The sequence below is a fragment of the Solea solea genome, chromosome 3 (assembly GCF_958295425.1).
Source record: "Solea solea chromosome 3, fSolSol10.1, whole genome shotgun sequence".
NCBI lineage: Eukaryota > Metazoa > Chordata > Actinopteri > Pleuronectiformes > Soleidae > Solea > Solea solea.
Genome location: NC_081136.1, coordinates 22,133,948 through 22,154,553, shown reverse-complemented (window position 1 = coordinate 22,154,553; position 20,606 = coordinate 22,133,948). Strand labels below are relative to the sequence as shown.

The window sequence follows — 20,606 nt, the reverse complement described above, 5'->3', positions numbered from 1 at the left end:
TGATTTAAAACTAAAATCTGATGCAGAGACAAGGTAGAGGAAAGAAGACGATGTTGTAGGATGTGATGTGTGTCACAGAGTGAAGACAATAGATCTGCATGCTAAAGATACATTGTGATTGCATTCTTCAGCTCAAACTATCTTGTTTCCTGTTGCAGTATTCTGGGTTAGCTCACGGAAGTCTTGTTTGCATCTTCCTCTTGAAAAAACCCATTACCATTTCCTGCAGTTAATTGTGTCAGCAGTGGATTATCATATGTATTAATCCTGTTGTATCCTCTTGTTTACGGTTGTCATCTTCCTTTTAATCCTTAGATCAGTTCTTGACTTTAAGATAAAAGCTGTGTGTTTTGCCCTGAGCATGAATGCAGAATTTATCAATGATGCTGCTCTGTGGATTCCTTATGCCATTTGCACCCAATTATTTATTTCATTACCAATGGGTTATTTCTTGAGTCGCTTACCATGCTGAGGTTTTAGATACAGCTGCAATGATGATTGAATTAACCGGTTATTAATCGGTTACTAAATTAATCGTCAATCAATTATTCGATTTTAGAGTTTTTTAAAAATGAATGAATTAATCCTCTACCGCTTTATCCTTTCTGCATGGAGTTTGCATGTTCTTCCTGTGTGTGCGTCGGTTTCCTCCAGTTTGGGGGAGACAAACTGCACACTCTGAATTTGCTGTAGGTATGAGTGTGAGGGTGGATGGTTGTTTGTCTCTATATGGCCCTGTGATAGACTGGCGACCTGTCTAGGGTGCCCCCCCATGTCGGCTAATTAAAACAAGTAATTCTTGAGCTTCTTGAGAAGTCTTGTGAAAATTCCATTTTATATTTTCTGGTTTCTTTTCTCCATTCGACAAAGAAATCTTTGTGGACAAAACAAGACATCTGAGAACATCAGCATTTCAAGGTTTGGGAAACACCAATTGACCTTTTCAACATTTTCTTACATTTTATGGACAAACAAATAATATATGATAATATATTTCATAAATAATATTATGAAATTAATCGTTAGTTAGAGCGCTATAAGACAGGACAGAGGAACATTATGTCAGGCATGCAGGCAAAGTGTCTTTCTCATCTGAAGAATATACTGTATTTGGGGCTTTTTTTCAGCATTAAATACTGCTAATACTGCATAATACCACTCACTCTCCCTCACCAAAGTCCATAGAGAAAATCTGTGTTTTTAGCTTGCAGGGATGCTCAAGCTGCTGGTCTAGTGCAGCCTTGTTTTCGTTTGTGTCACTTGGTTAAACTTGACCAAAGAAATTGAAACACAGAAGTCACAAAATAACACATTTAAACTTAGGGTGCATTCACACCAGCCTTTCTAAATCTAATCCTAGTTCGTTTACTCGTAAAGTCTGGTTCCTTTGGCTATACGCAACAAATCTCTGATCCGCCTAAAAACGTAGGTCTCGGTTTGCTTCAGGTAAACCAAATGCAGGAAGCGGACTACAACGCAGGGCATTGTGGGTAAACGCAACCAAAACATGTGCGCATGAAGAACGATAGCCGGTAGAAATGGCTGAGTCTATTGTTGCAGCGTATATATGTGCCGTATGTTCACATAAACGATAGTTTAACGATAGTGTTTTGCTCTTATGTGGAGGAAACATAAGTTGTCCTGCATTAACCAACAGATGAGTGAGTTTTCTTGAACTGAACTTCTTCTCTTTCAGTAATTCTTGATGCAGCGACGAGGGGAATACGTTACTCAAAAGGTTCAGTTCGTTTCACTAAAGTGCAGTGTGAAAGCAAACGCGGTACAGCAATGTTGGAATGTTGCAACCCCTAATTGAACCGAGTCCGACCTTAGTTATGGAGGCAGCAGTGGATCAACAACTCCTGTGTGCTGTGCTGTAAAATTGCTGATTTTCTGTGTGGACTTTGGTGTGTGAAGAGAGCAATTTACAGACTTCAGTTTTCAGCTGGAATAGGTTGTCCAGAAGAGAGTAAGAAGTGAGGAGTAAGTAGTGTCTGGTCTGTTACAGGCTGAAACTGTGCTGAGCTGGTGGTTAGTGACAACTGTCGGCGTCTGTACAAGTTTTCTGTGCTGGTAATTGTATGCCACTTCGGCTGTTTGGCACTGGGCAGTGACAGTCAGCTGGCAGTGTGACCTCTGTATGAGTCTCTGCCCCAGGCCAACACTGAACTGTATTTTGTAAAGTATATTTAACATTTAATAATGTTTTCATGGTTTGTTCTTGCTCCAATCTCTGATAGTTTATCAAATGAATGCACAACAAGTTACAGCTTCTCCCTTCTGACTGGCTGCCCGTAAAATATTACACGATGTTCAGAGTTGTAGAAACACTGCAGATTTCATCATTAATATATTGGTTTACAAACCACATGTAAGAAGGATATGACTTAAATTCCAGTGTGTAACATTTCGGAGGGTTTATTGGGAGAAACAATATTTGAAAAAGTATATGATCGCTTTAGAATTAAAATCTTCTGGTTTACTTACTACTTAATGTTATGTTTTCAAAGGAAGTTAACCCCAAGACTTTACAGATCCCTCTGTAAAGTCTTTTTACTCAGATTAAAGCTGAGGACACTAAAGCAGAGGACACTGGTAGACCGTTAACCAAACTAAATCAACGCTCAAGTCATCAATTATCAGTCTGTGCTATTGTCATGCAAATTAGATCTGAAGCAGCTCAAAAAGTGAAATAATAGTCGGTCTGGCTATTGTGCCCCCCTCTCTTCTCTGAAGCCATTTCCTCTCCTGAAAAGCCTTTTCATTGTGGGGTTTTGGGTGGTGTGCAGGAAGGATGTGAATTTACTGAAGAGCTTTTTACTCAAATAAAATGTCCCACATTGTCTCCAGGGTGATGAGGTTTTTTTTTGGTTCCTAATTGACAGCTTTGCTCAGCGAGTCACTTTTTAAACATGCGTTGGCTCATTTATTTATACAGGATTACCACTTCTGTCAAATCTAGACAGCTGCCAATGTCAACTGTTGATGTGTGGACTAAAAACCATACTGTGTTGTCTCTGACCCCAGTGATGGGCCTCAGTTTGTAGCCGTGCTTCTGCTTTTAATCATAGAGTGACTCAGCCTCCTTCAAATGACTGAAAAAAACTTGCCTAAGAATGGGTGTGCATTGGATTATTTTATGATTGCATCAATGGATGCGTGTGTTATGGCAGGCTGGGTAAACAGAAAGAGAGAGTGCTGTCAGGGGGTGTGGTGGTGGAGAGCCAAGTTAGATGATGTCATACTTTTGTATTTTTTCGGCCAGAAGCTTGAGCTTGTTGCATGTGTGCAAGCAAATGAGCAACGGTGGTGTTGAGTGAGGCACATGACAGCTCTGTGCAGCATCAGCGCAAACAGCCAATTATTTTTGAGAAGTCATGGTATAAACTAGAGGTGTAGAAAGAAAATGGATTCATGTAAAAACCTTGATCCTTATCCTCAAAGATTCGAAATCGATTTCAAAACGTCCAAATCGATTTATAGGGGTGTCACGATCTCGACTGTAAATTGAATATTGATCAAAATGATGTCACAATCTCGACCTTCAAAAGCAAAGGTGAATTTCTGCAGGCGTGACAGAGGTGATGGTGTTGTTTTAGCCATTGTAGCACGACTACACATTACCTCCTTCCGCTAACCCAAAGCTGCTGCCAACTAATAGTAACATGACAACTGCTGACATAGCAAACAAATTCAAACCCCTGTACAAATTCAACTTGCGCTAAAGCTATAACTAGTATCAGACATGCAACCTTATTCAGTGATGGAAAACCTTGGATTTAAACATTTACTCTCATATTGTTAATAAATTATTTACATTTGTTAATAAGGTCTTAGTGTGGTACATTGCAAACAAATGATCGACATTAAATCTCTATTGACACCATGTAGAGAATTGAAATGAGAACTAAAAAAATGAAATGCATTATCATTCAACCAATAATAACCTAGACAAGTCTAAACATGGCAGACCCATTTGTGTCAAAAGAGAAAAAAAGATTGAGAATCTTATTGATTTGTGAACTTAAAATGGAAAATCAAATTGAATCAAGGATTTGGTGAATCGTGACATCCCTATTGATTTAGTCTTTTAGTCTTGCTTTGTTTTGATTGGCATAGGCAAACAGAGTGACGTTTTCTGTTGCCCAATCAGCTGACTGTCATGGGTGGAGCTGGTCTAACTCCATCCTGACCTTACCGTACCATTTTATTCTGGTACCCCAAGGGTGCCAAAAAAACAAATGGTTGGTGCTGGTTATTTTGGTACTATTTTAAATAGAAATGCAAATAATGCATGCCATACTGTACCAAACTGAACTGTTGGGAGAACGTCTTCTCTGTAACATCCTTACTATGAATGTCTTATGTCATCAGTGCACATGGTGAAAAGTAGTGCACTGATGTGTACACACTTTTGTTGATTCAAATTAGATTGTTAATTATGTGGTGGTGGTAGTAATAGCATCATTAACTGTATTATTACATGGAACATTGTGTTCCAGCACTGATTTGTTGATGGAAGAATTATAACATGAAAGAGTCATAGAGTCTGTGAATTAAGTAGATGTTGTCAGCGTGAGCTTGTGTTTTTAGTGGTGACTGAGTGATGCTTTTATCTCGACACATAATATGGGAGCAAGCTTGTTTCTAAATCTGCACTTGTGCACGCGAAACACACAAGACTGTGAGCCCCTCTGTTCTGACTGCTGCAGTCGCATGATGACGCATCACTGTGGTTTGGAGGCCTCAGAACGAGAAGCTGCGGTTTAGTTCAGCACCAACAGCGCGCACGCAGACACACACACACACACACACACACACACACACACTTTGAACTATACACTCATTTCAAATCTTTGACTGCCATTATTCAGTGGTCACATGACAGGCTGGTTTCCTTCCATCCTCTGTCAGAGAGCATCACTTGTAGTAGTCATCTGTGTGAGGAGTCATCGCCACCCACTCATGCTCACACATTGGCACAACCACTGTGCAATATCTCTTCATCCCTGTCCCCCTCTCTTTGCCATTTCCCATTGTTTTTATCTTTTTTGATCAGGTTAAGTTAGTGTGTGATAATTCAAGATTTGAGTATTTGTTGACTAGCATTTCCTTGGTGATTGTGGCTGGTGTTGGGTTCTGATTGTCCAGAATTTGTGATATTCTGCAAAAGGAGAGATTTTCCTAAAGAGAAACCTGTGAAAAATTCATATCATTAATGCCAAAAAAGTTTGCATCAAAATATGCTGCTCCTTTAAGCTCAACACACTGTAGATACTGCAGAAGTGATGAAATTTACCAGGGTTTTTGAATGCATCTCATTAGCTGCTCCTGTTAGCTCAACATGTTGTGAACCATGTGTCACTTTTTACTAGCTCTCATGCACTGGAGTTTACCAGAGCTGCAACTAACGATTATTTTCATAATCTATTATTTTCTCAATTAATCGATTAATTGCTTGGTCCATAAAATATCAGTGTGTGTCAAACCTGGAAATGATGATGTTCTCAAATGTTTTGTTTTGTCCACAAACCACAATGATTCACTCTTAATGATTGCTTTATGTGGAGCAAAGAAATGAAGAAAATATTCACATTTAAGAAGCTTAAACAATCGGAAATCATGTTTTAATCATGAAAAAAAGCTTCAAACTGATTAATCGATTAGCAGAATAGTTGTCAATTAATTTAGTAATCGATTAATCGTTTCAGCTCTAGAGTTTACAATATTGAATTGAATGAATACTACCATTGAAGATTCGATATTTCGATTTTTGCTTGAAATGCCCAGCCTTACTTTAAAATATAGAAGCCAGATTTAGCTGCTAAAGCTTCATCATTGGAGGAAAACGCCCGTTCAGTCTTCTCATTGATAGAGTCTCTGGTCATCACAGTAGGGATTGTGGCTTGCTGATTGTGTCGCTTACACTGTGTGGACACAGCTGCTATTGCACTCCTGCCAAGTGATTGCATAGATAAAATAACAGAAACATGGGGCAGCATAGAGCAGTAGTATTACTCTAAGTTACGACGCTTAACATTCCCATAGGTGTGAATGAGAGTGAATGATTGTCTACATGTTGGTTCTTTGATAGACTGGTGACTTGCCAGGCCTCACACCCAGTGTCAGCATTTTCATATGACCATTTAGGAACATTTGGCATGTGCTTGGTGGCAGTGTTAACAGGTGTTGATTCTCTCCACTACCGTTATTTGCTTTGTTTTAGAAAGTACTACTAATGAGAAATACTTGGGAAGCAAATGTGGGTAATTCATTGTTTACAAAGGTCTCCATTGTTTTTCAAACTTCTTAGTTTCCAGACAGTTAGGGTTAGGGTCATAATGTTTGGACAGTTTGGATGTTTGTTACTTGGTATTTTTTTGGATGTTTGTAAATGTTTGGTAGTTTGGTCTGCAGGGATAACCAGAGCATAAGTGTTTTTTTTTCTTTTTTTTCTTGATAGATTTTTGCATATTTTGAACATAACCCAGGATACCCAGGACTGTAAATATTTAGAGTTAAATATGGTATCTCAATAATAAATCAGAATAGTATGTAATCTAATTTAATTTACTAAAAATGTAAGCACTTAATTCTTTACTTATATTAGGGTTTAATAACAATTGCCATCAGTCTGTGTATTGTGCTTAAAACGATCTATAAATGGCTGCCACATTCTGTAGAACTTTCCTTCCTGATTTTTCCAATGAGAATCTTATTCTTTCCAGCTCTAGGTGCATCCATGTGTTTTTAAATGAAAACAGAGTAGTATGGATGTAGCCCAGGTTCTGCTCCTGTCAGCCAAGAACAGATATGTGAGTTTGCAGTTGTCGCTGGACAGTTGAAGACGCTCTGAGTCTAAATTATGTATCAACAGCATGAATGTATTAAGCCAACCTGCCCCTGTGAGATTTAAAGTTCCAGTGTGGAATTTCAGTGCCACATCACTGAAAGGTGACTTCCTCTCACTCAGCAGACTCATAGTGAGCCTTTTGGAAACTGTTGTCTGACATCATTAGCTACACTGATGTACAGTCATCACTACAGACTGCCTGACTTCCTGTTTCATGTGCCACTCAAACACAGACAGGCTGTGACAACCAGTGGGTATTAGGACCAGTACACAGACTTAGAGCTGAGCAACAAACAGGTTTATTTGGTGGAAAAGTTTGGCAGGAGGGGGGCTGAAGATGGCAGGTGGAGGGTAGCGGTGAGGTAGCTGGGAGAGGAGCGGGTCCAGGGAGGCAGCGAGCAGGTTGGAGGATCTTCTGAAACGAGTAGAAAAAACACGAGAATGAGTTCACAGAAGCACGGGGAAGAATCACTTTGAAAACTTCAGAGATCGGCCTGACGTAGTTTACCACTCATGAACGGTAACGATCTGGCAGCGAGCAGCGAGAATTATTTTCATAATTGATTCATCTTTTGATAATTCTTTGATTAATTGATGCGTTGTTTGGTCTATAAAATGTCAGAACATTGATTGTTCTTTCCCAAACCTTGAAATAATGATGTTCGCAGATGTCTTTTTGGGTCCACAAACCAAAAGTATTCCGTTTTAATGATTTTTTTGTCCTCAAATCTGAAAATATTCACATTTAAGAATTTAAAACAACACTCCAGCCAGTTTATCAATTATCAAAATATTTATCAATTACTTTCTTAATTGATTAATAACCGATTCATCTTCTGATTTAGCTTTCCTTTCAGGGTGAGGTTTCAATGTCAAACTGATCTAAAGTAAATGTTTCTATTAGTTGTAAACCCACAGTAGTTTGACTCAGTTGCACGTCGGTTCCTCTGGCCACAGTCACGTGTGTGTGATTCTTCTATTCCCACAAAGTACCATGTACAACATTGTCATATTATTTGCAAAATTTAAGTTTGATTTCATACTGTGGGAACCCAGGAAGGATTTATCATGGATAATTAGTTATCATGGATTATTTAATGAAACAGATTCCTGGCCTCCTTTATTCTACCCTGACCAAACACACTTAATTCGTCAGGCTCATGGATTGTATGATTTGAACTTTGTGAGTTTAAAAAACGTATGTACAGCAACAATATGTACAGTGGCCGACACATATCAATGCCTTTTTTTTTGTATTTTAAATAGTTAAAACCATATTCTCTTTCTGTTTGCTTGGCTCGTGCTGGGAGGTCTGGGCTGTGGCTCACAGGCCGTATTCTGCTATGCTGGTATTACAGAAACTCACCATAGTGTTTAAATGCGGTCAACAAGATCAACAGACCTTGGTGTAGAACCTTGCTGTGTGTGTGGTAGCTCATCATTCTGCCAATACAAAGCGTGCAATTCAGTGACACACTGCAGTACTTCAGCAGGAGCTGGAAATAAAACATAAAATTTAATAATTGCTGGTTTGATCCAGGCGATCTGAACAGCCAAAGATGCATTCCATCTTTGACAATGAATCCCAAAAAGCAGAGTTACTATGACTGAATAGTAGGGATGGGAATCGGTATCGTTCAGTGTCGGTATACACTGTCCGATACTGGTCAAAAATCACTGGATCGGATATTGGACACATATAAATGTGAAATCCGATACAATAAAAACATGTTAATAAAAAACAGCCAAAGCATTTTGGCTGAGTCATGTTTGGGCTGTTTATTTCTTCTTTTTGGGAGAACAATATTTTCCATGAATGAGGAAAACCAGGTAACTGGTTTTCCTCATTCATTTGAGCAGCGCTGCCATGAGGAGACATGAAGTAGTGACGCCCAGTGAGTGAAACTGGCAGGGACTATTTACTTACTTTATTTGTTAATTCAAATATTCTTTGCCCTGGCGTATCAATTATCTTATTGCATGACAAAGAACGACAATATATCACCACATCTAGTGATGTTATTTTAATTATTATAAAGGCTGGTGTAAGCAGCATAGTTTTGGACTTATTACTTCGGCCACAAAGTGGGAGTGGAGTATTGTTTTTGGTGGCTGTGTGTGTCCGTGCACACGCTTCCACACCATAGTTGCAATATGAGCAACAGAGGCCGGTTAGAATAACTTTTTTAGAATTTTGACCCTAACAGGATTTGAACATGCAACCTTCTGATCTGGAGTCAGACACTTAAACGTTGCATCACAGAGTCTGTTGTGCATATAGGCCGACAGAGGCTTGTTGCATGAATGGGAAGAAGTCTGCCATCACTGATTGCCTTGTTGATCATGTTTTTCATGATATTCATTTAGTGACAGAAAGAACTAGAATTCTGTACCTCCTCCGGACACTGTTTTTATAGTCTTGGGGAAATTTAGCTGGACAGTTCAGAGGGTGAGACAGCGCTTCTTGCATGCACAATATTTTGGGGTAAATTTTGCTATCCCAGCATCAGACTGCCTGAATGCAATGGAACACTGAAAAAGTAAAAAGATGCTACATGCTAGGGATGTGGTCCTATACTCGGGGATCACGGGATCAGATACTGTAAGTGAAACATGTTGAATCCGGTACATTCCAAAAATTCTATATATATTGCATGCTTCTCTATGCACAGACTGTAAAGTTGTAAATGAAAATCAGCAACAGGATTTTAGCCAATTCATGTTATGTGCTTTATTTCTTCTTTATTGGAGCACAATGTCCGTTCAGGAATTATGCCTGTAAAATAGCTTGAAATGGCTAGCACACATTCATAGTTTAAAAGGTCTACAATGACTGTAATGGACTAATATTGTATCGTTGGGTACTCGAGGTTGTGATATCAGTATCAGAAAAGAAAAAGTGATATTGTGCTATCCTTACTACATGCATACTACAAAGGGCTGGGCTGGTATGGGCAAAAAAAATCTGTTAAAAAAACTTACAATTGTGTTTGAGTTGATGGCTAAATTAATGATTGGGTGCTGTTTCGTATAAAAATAACGTGTCCTAAATAGGTCTGCAAGTTTGTTAATTTACTACAAACTTACTGTGAATCTCCTTCACCCATGGCTCCAACATGCTTCCTCTTCATGTGCTCATGCAGTGATGTTGTGATGCTGTGCCATGCAAGATTGGCTGTGCACATTTTGCACCTAACGCTGTTCTTTCAAGGCATTAAAGTGCTAATTTAAACAATAGTTGTAGTAGAAGCCTAAAAGTCATTCAAAAATGTTAATATGGGTGTAGAATTTCAGAGATGGAGAGCGTGCCTTGGGTTGTCTGTCCTTTTATGAAGTGTGTGTGTGTGTGTGTGTGTGTGTGTTTCTGAACATGCTCCTCTGGAGCTCAGTACAGAGAGCCTCCATCCTAAAAGTTGGTGTGTCATGACCCAAGGATGAGACTCCACAGTCAGCAATGTTTCTAACATTCTGCGTACTCCAGCTGTAATGACATACTGGCTCGCTCAAAGTGAAAGTGATTTGTGTGCAGTGGCTGTTGTGACAGATGGTGTTACAAGTCTCTAAACGAACCTTGTCGCTGTAACTGAGGAGAAGTCGGTGTTTTCTGGGAAAACCACCCTCATAAGTCAGAAGCTCTGATGTGACCCCTGTGCTTGCTGTAACCAGCTTAGTTCCACTCCAGTATCAGTCTGCTCCATCAGCATCGTGAACTCAGTGCCTCTGTGATAAGTAATGGCGTTGAAGAATTTTATCTAAGAATGCAGTTTGTTCATGTAGCTTGTTCTCTAGATAACCCCTTCTTTTTTTCAATTTGGAAATCTTTGTAGGGAATCCTATTTCATCTTCCAGTTCAGTGCTTTTATCAGTTTTGTTTTGCTAAATGAGCGTCTCTGGCTTCTTTACAAGTATTTTAAAGAAATCTTTGTAGTTTAAAGCGAAATGCATGGAAATTGTGTCACTCCTGGTGCAAGATGATATTGCGATATTACTGACAGCTACATAGTTTTTTATATGTTTAGTTTTATGAATTAAACTTTATATAAGTTTAATTCATTTATTTATTTTACGGATGAGGTCACTTGATGTGTGGCAGTGGTACTAATGAGTGTGTCAATGGAGGACCAGGAAAGACATAACATATTAATATTAAGTGTTCTAGATCCATGGTGGTCAAGCTGTGGTACACTAGCTTCTGGTGGTACTTGGAGGAAAATAAGAAATACTGTCCTACTTTATATACCACGGTATGTGATTGGAATGGAGCTGAGGAATTTTTACTGGCGCACATGGGTTAGGGTTAGGAAAATAAAAAAATAACAAATCAAATTATAATAATAATTTACCTTATCTCTCGCTCCTTCTTAATCTAATTTGGCTTTACCAGTGTCTGAAGTATATGAGAGGAAGAGGAGGATGATGAGAGAGCAAATTACCTAATTGGGCATAAATCTGCCTCCTGTTAAAAGTCAATGGCTGACTTTGCTCGGCCTGTTTACACCACCGTATTTTAACGTCGGCGATAATGTTACTTTGAGAGCTCAATATTTTTTTAGGTGGTACTTGTAATTAACAAAGGACAAAAAACAACATGAACTAACATAAAGTGACTGAATGTTTAGAGCACAGGCCCATCCAAATAACATGAGATGATATGCTAACATCCTCATGTATTAGCATGTAACATTGTGTATTAGCATCACTGCACACACCACATTGAATGTTAAAATGATTAAATACTAAAATAGCTGAGACGCTGATTAAACTTTAATTAGTGCCACACTTTTCACCCCAGGTTTCTTGTAATTAATTTGCTGAGTCATGTTGTACTCATTTTAATTGTTGGGGTGCGTCCAAAGTCACCTCTGAGTTATAATGCTATTTATTTTTTGCCGTTTATGTGTAAAAGCCTCAAGATGGATTTATATATTTTATTCAAACCAAAGTTAAATATGTCTTAATTAAGGCTGCAGCGTTTATTTTATTAATCGATCAATTGATTGCAAAAATAATTGGCAACTATTATGATAATCAAATAACTGGTTTGACTTAAGTTTTCTTAAACTTCTTAAATGTGAATATTTTCTGGTTTCTTTGTGCCAAACACAACAAAGAAATCATTAAAACTGAGTCATTTTGGTTTGTGGACAAAACAAGACATTTAAGAACATCATCATGTTGGAGTTTTTGAAATGCCAATCAACATTTTCTGATATTTAATGGACCAAACATGTACTTGATTAATCGAGAAAACAATCGACAGATTAATAGATTATGAAATGAATTCTTAGTTGCAGCCTTTGTCTTAATTGTTAACACATTTTCCTGCTTTATGTGTGGACCAAGAATGTATTTTTGGCTAACGTTAACGCTAAAGGAGTACAAAACAGTAAAGCATAAGTTATAAGACACATGGACTGTGAGTAGCAGATGCTTTAACTTAGCGCAGCATATCCATGTCACTGTTTGCGATTCATCACCGTCATGTTGTTATAATGGAAAAATTTGTCCCACCACAGTTTCATAGTGAAGTGAGAATCTCTTTGTACATTGTCTCGTCACTGGTTGGACTCAGCCTGATTACAATCACAGCAGAGATAAATCTGCATGTTTTACAGCAGTGTAGCTAAAAAGCTTTATGAACAATGACTCGAGTACAAATGCTGACATTTTTGTCTCTAGTTTCCTTTTCTGTAACTAAAACATTTATAAAATGGTGTTGCAGTGGTTCTAAATTGTCGTTACCACGGCACAGCCACTAGCTCACCCTGCACCTTGTCATTTCTCTGAGTAATTGCTGCTTTTGTGAAGTCAAGTTTTGTTTACATTCCAAAGAACCTACTGTATTTGTACACAGACATCATACTGGACTTGCTGCGCTTTTCCATTATCCAGTTTGAGCTCGGCTCAGCTCAACTTGTTTACTTGCTTTTCCTTTACGGATAGTACCTGGTGCTTTTTTCAATACGTTCTCTAGTGAGGTTCCAAACAAGCTTAGCCAATAATAAAACGTGGCGTCTGGTCATTTTGGTGGTAGTACTGCCGAAAGCCAGCAATCGTGAGCCGAATCACAACCCGTGACTGTGTCAGACAGAGACTGTGCTCTGGTCGTGCCAGATGTACTCTATGATAAATATAAATATTTGGTGAACAAATCTTTTTAATAAACTGATTCTAATGATTCAGTACACTGAAAAGATTCACTTTGCTTATCACTAGTTTGTATGTTTGTGTCGCGGCAGTTTCGTGCAGCTTTACTTTAACGACCCTGCCCACGTCGAGGGTCGAACTGTATAATGGAAATTTGTATCTGTATGTTGACCCTGCAATGAACTGGCAATCTGTCCAAGGTGTGACCCCGCCTTTCGCCCTTTGTCAGTTGGGATTGGCTCCAATGGCCCCCACGACCCTCATGTGTAAGATAAATCAGTAAACAATGAATGAATGGTTTATTGTGAATAAGAAAGTCATTCGTATATCGTGTCAGTAAAATGCTGGAAAGCTTGGTAAAATTCAGTTGTAGCGATTTATTTTGAAGTACCAGAGGAGGGAGCCTACACCTTAACATTTATTTCATGAATGTATGATTTATTTTATTCAAGAATCTTATCTATTATTATATTTTCAATAATAATATGAATCTTATCTGCGAAGCACCATACCACTATTTTTTTTTTATTTGTCATTTGAGTGTGTTTTGGAGCCAGTGTCAGGGTTTGAAGTAGATGTATTGCTGTTATTACAATAATATTATGAATCACTGTCATTCCCTTTGGCCCTCTAGTGAAAGCTCCACCTTCAAAACATTGGACTGGTGTTTTCTTCTGACATACAACAACATAATTACATATTTTTTGTAACATTTCCTCACAGATTTGAACCAAATAAAGGCAGGGTATGGTCATATGGTTGTGTCCATTTCCAGATATGAAACGAAAACAACCATTCATGTAATGTGATTCATTCATTGAGCCATTTAAAGACTTTTTTACAGTATTACAATGTGAAGAGCAATTATTTTGGTCAGGATAATTGTGACGTGAGAGGGGGGCGACGGTGGATTAGTGGTTGGGCAAGTGGTCTTTCTAATGGAAGGTTGTGGGTTTGATTCCCTGCTTTGCTAGTCTACTAGTCTTGGTCAAGACACTTAACCCCACCTTGCTCTTGCCGGCTGTGCCAGCAGTGTGTGAATGGGTATGAAAGAGGTGTGACAGAAAATGCACTGCACATCAATATGCTGCCTTACACTGCAGTTTTGCCAGTTTTACCCATCTGAATGCTTTAATAAGAATGAAAATCTTAGGAGGAGACACAGATTTAGCATCTTTCTCTCAGCACTGTCTACTCTGTAGTGCAGTAAGGTTTGGTTAAATGCTTTTAAGGGGAAAAGTGTACAAGAAACCAAATTTGAGAGGTGGTGTGTTCTTCTGTGTGTGTGTAGTGTCTGTGGTCCGGAGGCCTGCGTGTCACTCCCAGCGGGCTCATTCATACAGTCCTCTCTCAGCTGCAGGATGTCCTGCTTTAACTTGTTGCGGAATAAACCCCACCCTGCTTGACTGCTGGCAGATGGTGCCTCTGTGTGTGTGTGTGTGTGTGTGTGTGTGTGTGTGTGTGTGTCTCAGTAACACACACACACACCTACATAACTTATGGCCATACCAGGTGACACATTCTCTGCTCTCTCTGACTAGATATTTGGGATGTGACATCATGTCCCAGCATGCAGCAGCCTCAGTGTACTGTACCACATGACTCATCACAGTGTACAGACGAGGGCCAAGTCATATTCTTAAGTGTCACAACAAAGTCCTTTTTTTATCAGAATAGTGTTTTTTTAAAAAAATCATTACATTACTATTAATAACTTCACAGCCGTGTTGTGTAAACGTACAATATTTGTATGTCCATGTCGTTTTATGACCTACAATGAATGCACACGACCACCAAAGATAAATGGAAATCTTCCATGTACACACCATGAAACCACAGTCAGATACACATTTGTGGCATGTGAACAATTATCCCAGTTTTAAAGGTTGTTAAATTGATAATCATTATATTTACTTTATTGAATACCTATAGTGAAATACACAAAATATTATAAATTAAATATTATATATTGATTGATTTAGCCATGCCCCCAGTGTGTCGTCCTGTCAGAGGGGGAAGAAAAACAATGTTGTGGTCGTAGCATTGTAGCATCACTACACATTACTTCCTCCCACTAACCCCAAGCTGGTTCCAACTAATTGTAACCATGGCAACTGCTGATTTGGGCGACACATTGATAGAACTCAAACCCCCTCCCACTTCTCTGAAATACCAAGTTTGGAAATATTTTGCGTTCCCTGTGAGTTCTGTCAACAACATTCGTGTTGTCGACAAGACAACCACGGTGTAAGCTATCTTTTGCACATGTAGCAGAGCACAGGACATCGCCACATGCATCATAAGGACAGAGATGTAACTACGAAAACAACTCGCGCTAAAGTGATAACTAGCACTCTTGGCGTGTTTTTACACGCAAAATCACACTTTTTTCTTGCTCGCAGCCCATACAGCTGACATGATCACTGCAACGTGACACATTTTCATTATACTGCCTGTTGACCTCCTCGACTTGCATCTAAACTAAAGTTGCAAGTTTTTTGCATGGGGATTGAGTATGCACCAGCCTTTATCTGTGTGTTTTGGGAGCTGGTCTACTTTCTGTTATTTATATTGTCTCTGTGTGTCTGCTTCTATATTTGTTGCTTTGGTAAAGACACATATGCTGTGTTGTCTTCTTAGGGGCAAAATTGTAGTACTTGAAATCCAGATTATATCAAAGTCCTAATTAAAATCTTCTTTATATTGGCATGGATCATGTTTTTTTCCTTTTGTCACGCTTTATGTTGGATTGAAAGTATTTGTATTGGGAAAATATATTGTATTCTCTTAGCGAAATGCAGTGGTTGGTTACATAAGCCGGCCTTTGTCATGTCACACAGTGCTGCTGTGAAGAAACAGGCTCAGGCCAACAGTGGAAATGGCCTCACTAACCAGCAAACAGGCCCTTTAACACATCCCACTACTGTTTAACAGACTACAGACAGACAGCAGCACAACACACTTCCCTGGATATGTAAATGTTTATATTTGTAACAATAGATGTCTGCTTATATCAAAGAAGATATAAACATACTTTAGCAGCTACACAAAGGAAGTGAATAAAAGTTATGTGACGGGATGACATACTATGGCTCCCTTGTAATCATAAAACTGAAGCCTGTGTTTTCTACTATGCTGCAATGGTACAGATCTTTGAAATAATACTGATATCTCAGTATCTTTGAATCAATTAAGAATCATTCTGGAAAACAAACATGAAATATGAATCAATTTTTTTTACACCTCTACTTGTTAGTGGAATTAATCAGTCAACGAATAATGTGGATGAAAAACAGAATGAACTGTATGTGTCCCTCTGTCTCCACAGTGGAAGGTGAAGGTCAAGGTCGCATTCTCCAGCGGTTTCCTGAGAAAGACTGGGAGGACAGCCCATTCCCACAAGGCATTGAGCTGGTAAGTCAACACACGCACACACACACACACATACATATGTTCCTGTGTAGCTCAGTAGCTACAACAAGACACTTAACACTGTCAGGTCAAAGAATTTATTTCCTGTGCCAGACTAGTGGTTTTGGCCGTGGCACAACTGTTAGTATTACAAGATATATAATTGGAAACATTAATCACATGCTGACCTAGATGAGAGGTGTTTTTCTTTTTTTTCAGTGTCACTTGATATCAGTTGATGTGTGTCTAAGTGTTAGGGCCTCAGCAAAATGATGTATGACAACTATGAGAACATTTCCATGGTTCTCTATGTAGTTTGAAACCTTGGTCATTTCAACAGTCAGGTTCACTTCCGTTGTTTGACAGCTATGGGAAAGAAGCTTCTCACCATCCTTGTGTTGTGTGAGTGTAAAACCTGTAATGTCTGCCAGAGGTAAGCAGTTCAAAGAGATGATGTGCAACATTAGAGTCCAATAATCTTGGAGGCCCTGACATTTAGACAAGTAGATGTCCTCCACTGCAGGCAGCTGTACACCACTGATGTTTTGTGCAGTCTTCACAGCGTACTGCAAAGCCTTCTGTTCCACTTTTGTGCAGTACCATGCTGTGATATTAGTTCCAAGTGGCAACTGGTAGTGGCTTCTCCTTCCTTCTTCTAATAATTTGCGGCTGGCTGTGAACTGAGAGGTGTAATACTGCCCTCCACAGTTAAAAGTCCTTGGTCACATTTCTTAATCTCGAGTCCAAGTCCATTGGTTCAAACTTGGCAGGTGACTTCTACTTCTTCTAATAGTTTTTAGCTGGCTGTATATGAGAGGCGCATTGCTGCCCTCTCACAGTTCTCCTCCTCCTCTCATCTACTCGCATCGTCCTTAAGAATCTAAACTCTTTGTTTCAAGCCTTGATGTTGGCAATTTGACTGGCACTATGTTGAGGTTTTGCAACCGGAAATTCACAGACGTCACCTGCAACCAGGCTCCTATAGGATGATACCAGCTGTCAATCACACTGGTGTCCACTCTTAAGGAAAGCGGGACAATATTGATATTGACCAACATTGGCTTTAAAATGTGTTATTGTACATTGGCAAACATGCCAAGTTCCACCACGATGACCAATGACCTCCTAACAGGAGGTTGAATAGGCTGCTACCTCCTTGACATCTACGCTGGCTACTATTATCGGACGTATTTACGTCTCAAAGCAGCTTCTCCATATCAAATTCAGCCTGGATCATTTCCCTATGCGCTGCTTTATCCCCACACCCAAGCCCCTTAATTTCGTTGTATGTTGTACAATGACAATAAAGTTCTACCTAATGATCTTTATGACGAGGATCAAGTACAGTTGCGATGAAGTAAACGTGTGTTGACAGACTCTTAAGAGTGCACTTTTCATTGTTTTCACTCCGTGGTCCGTCTCAACACTGACACTGAGAAAGCAACTTTAGTGCTGCAATTAAGGACATAACGTCTGCCACAGATGCATCAGATGAGCTGATCTCTTTAGTTAACTGCACAAAGGGTTAGGGTTAGAGAAGAGAGAGAATGAGAGAATGGAACACAATTTGCAAAACAGACCAGTTTTCTGGATTTGACCATATGCTTCTTTAGTGATGTGAATCGTTGTAAGGACACAAGTGAAACATGTTAACACATGGATAAAGATCAACTTCAGAGTCATCAAATCAATGGAGCAACCAAGTGAATCACCATAACACAGTAAATGCCATTAAACTCTGCTAATATTGACTTTCTGTTTGCTCAGTGTGGTCAGCACTTACAGTTTTGATTGCTCCATTAACATTTCTTGTTTTACCAGTGAATGTTTGACACTGACAAACAGTGTGATTGCAAAGGAGAAGAAATGTTTCTTTGTGTTCAGTCAGTATTTGTATTCATTCAGTGGTGTTGCAATATGATTAAAGCAGACGGAACATTGTCAGAACTTGTTTAGTTGCATTACTATACAGCCCTGAATGAATCACTGTTTAAACACGTGACCCTAATATGTCATAAATGTGAGTTAATATTGCTCTGTTGGTTTTTTCTGCCATTTCTTCCCATTTCCATCTGATTCCAACCCATGTCCAATGGTCTCCCTCTATCACCTCTGCTGCCTTCACCCTCTCACCTGCTCCTTCCACCTCTGCTTTCCTTCTCTCTAGTTCTGTCAGCCCAGCCGTTGGCAGCTGGTTCCTGAGCGGCAGCCCACCTCCTTCTTTGTAGCGGTTTTGACGGACATCAACTCAGAGCGTCACTACTGTGCCTGCTTCACCTTTTGGGAGGGCCTGGACAATCCGCAGGTGAGAGAGACATCAGCTACATCATGTCCTGGGCACCTTTGACCTGCCATTAATGCAGGAAACAATGACACAATGCATTATTGGTGTCCTGTCACAAGAGCAGTGTTGTGATTGTTTGCTGTTTATGACATGGTAGTCATGTAACACCCTGGAACTCGACACTAGGTGTGGGTGATTTGGAAAAAAAGTTTTGTTTTTTACAGTAAAATCACGATCGAGATTTTATCACAGTTTTTTTACATCGATTATCTTTTTACTATTTTGCATGTAAATTTCCCTCTGTAAAAACAAAAACATAATAATAACATATAGCATTTAGGCCAAAGAACATTTCTGAACAAATTTTGAGTTTCTGCAATTTTGCCAACTTGTGCCAAGTATGATGGACATTTAACAAGTGCGCAAGGTCACTCTCTTTCAGACTGTTTTGCTCAACTCAAAAATTTAATTTTAATTTTAAAGGTAAACAACAGTGTGAACTTTGCTCCAATTCTTCCCACCGCTTACTCGTCTTCTCATACAGACTGTCTTTATTAAGTGCCTGTGTTGAAGTGGTTTGTTTGGGTCTAAAGTTACCATATTGTTCAGGACGCTGTCTCTTTACGTGGATGACGAGCGAACCTTGTCTGTGAAAACCTTGCAAATACCTGTTGTTTGTGCCTTGTCATATGGGGAAAAGCCGAACCAGTTTCATATAATGGAGGTGGAGTTCTTTTTAGGGATCAACTGCCTCATTTTGTTTCATTTTAAGCCGTGGCTTCCCGCTACACTCTAAACAGGGTGGGGAATGAGAAAAAAAATCCATGGCACTTCCCAATCGTTTGCTATGATTGGATGATCACTGTCTCTCTGGTTTGGGCATGAAGCGGACTAGAGAGTAATGTGATTTGGCTGAGGGGAAAAAAAGCCCAAACTGGTAGAGCAAGTTGTCACTGGAAAGAAACTAGGATTAAAAATGACAAAGGTATGGAGTTTGAACTCGATCGATATGAAAGCAATTACATAAATAGACTTAACAAGGGTGGTGGAGGAGTAGCCATATATGTTCATAAAGCTTTGAACTTTAAGGTGGTGGATGGTATGTCAGGTGTTGTTGATAATGTGCTTGAATGCATATCAGTAGAAATTCACAAAGAATAAAAGAAAAAGTTATTATCAGTTGTGTATATATATATATATATATATAGAGCACCTGGGTCGAGTTTTGAAGTATTCAACAACTGGATGGAAAATACGTTTTCAAGAAGGAGTCAAGTACATTTCATTTGTGGGGATTTCAACATCGACCTCATAAACCCTACCAATCACAAAATGACAGATGAGTTCATCAATACAATGTATAGCATGAGCCTTTATCCAAAAATCACTAGACCCAGCAGAATAACACCTCACTGTGCCACGTTAATAGATAACATTTTCACTATTAATCAGTGATATCAGTGACCACCTCCCTGTTTTTACACTTTATGATAGCAACTACAAGGACAATAAGCCGGACAAAAAAATAGAATATAAACGAATGAGAACGGACGACAGGTAATACAGACTTAAAACATTTCTCTGAACAATAATAATAAACACAAACAGACAAGGATACATATGGAAAATGCTATGCGAACCAAGGAGTGATAGAGAAGGCAAAATTCAAAGGCCTGAAAATACAGACAAAAACTTTTTGTTGTGTATTTTTTGTTTCATTTAAGTGAATCTTTTAAAATTACGGTATCAGGCATGAGAATGGTGCTTTGGTGTGTTTTAGTGTGCGGTAACTGCATATCACCACTGGACTATGTTACCACAGTCCATCTGAAAAACTGACTTGCCGATTGCGCCCCCTCAAAATAAAACGTCACCGGCCGCCACTGGGTGGGAATAAATAAGTTTATACTT

The 20,606-nt window shown here is 39.1% G+C and overlaps 1 protein-coding gene across 5 annotated transcripts in view; it reads left to right on the top strand.

Annotated features, from left to right (window-relative positions):
- The window catches only part of sbf1 (SET binding factor 1), a 69,082-nt gene that overhangs the window by 8,692 nt on the left and 39,784 nt on the right, over nucleotides 1–20,606 (top strand). For all 5 annotated transcript variants that reach the window (XM_058623751.1, XM_058623750.1, XM_058623748.1 and 2 more), the window contains exons 2-3: nucleotides 16,329–16,414; nucleotides 18,579–18,716. In XM_058623751.1, the coding sequence (XP_058479734.1) occupies nucleotides 16,329–16,414; nucleotides 18,579–18,716 (224 nt within the window). The remainder of the gene's footprint in view (nucleotides 1–16,328; nucleotides 16,415–18,578; nucleotides 18,717–20,606) is intronic.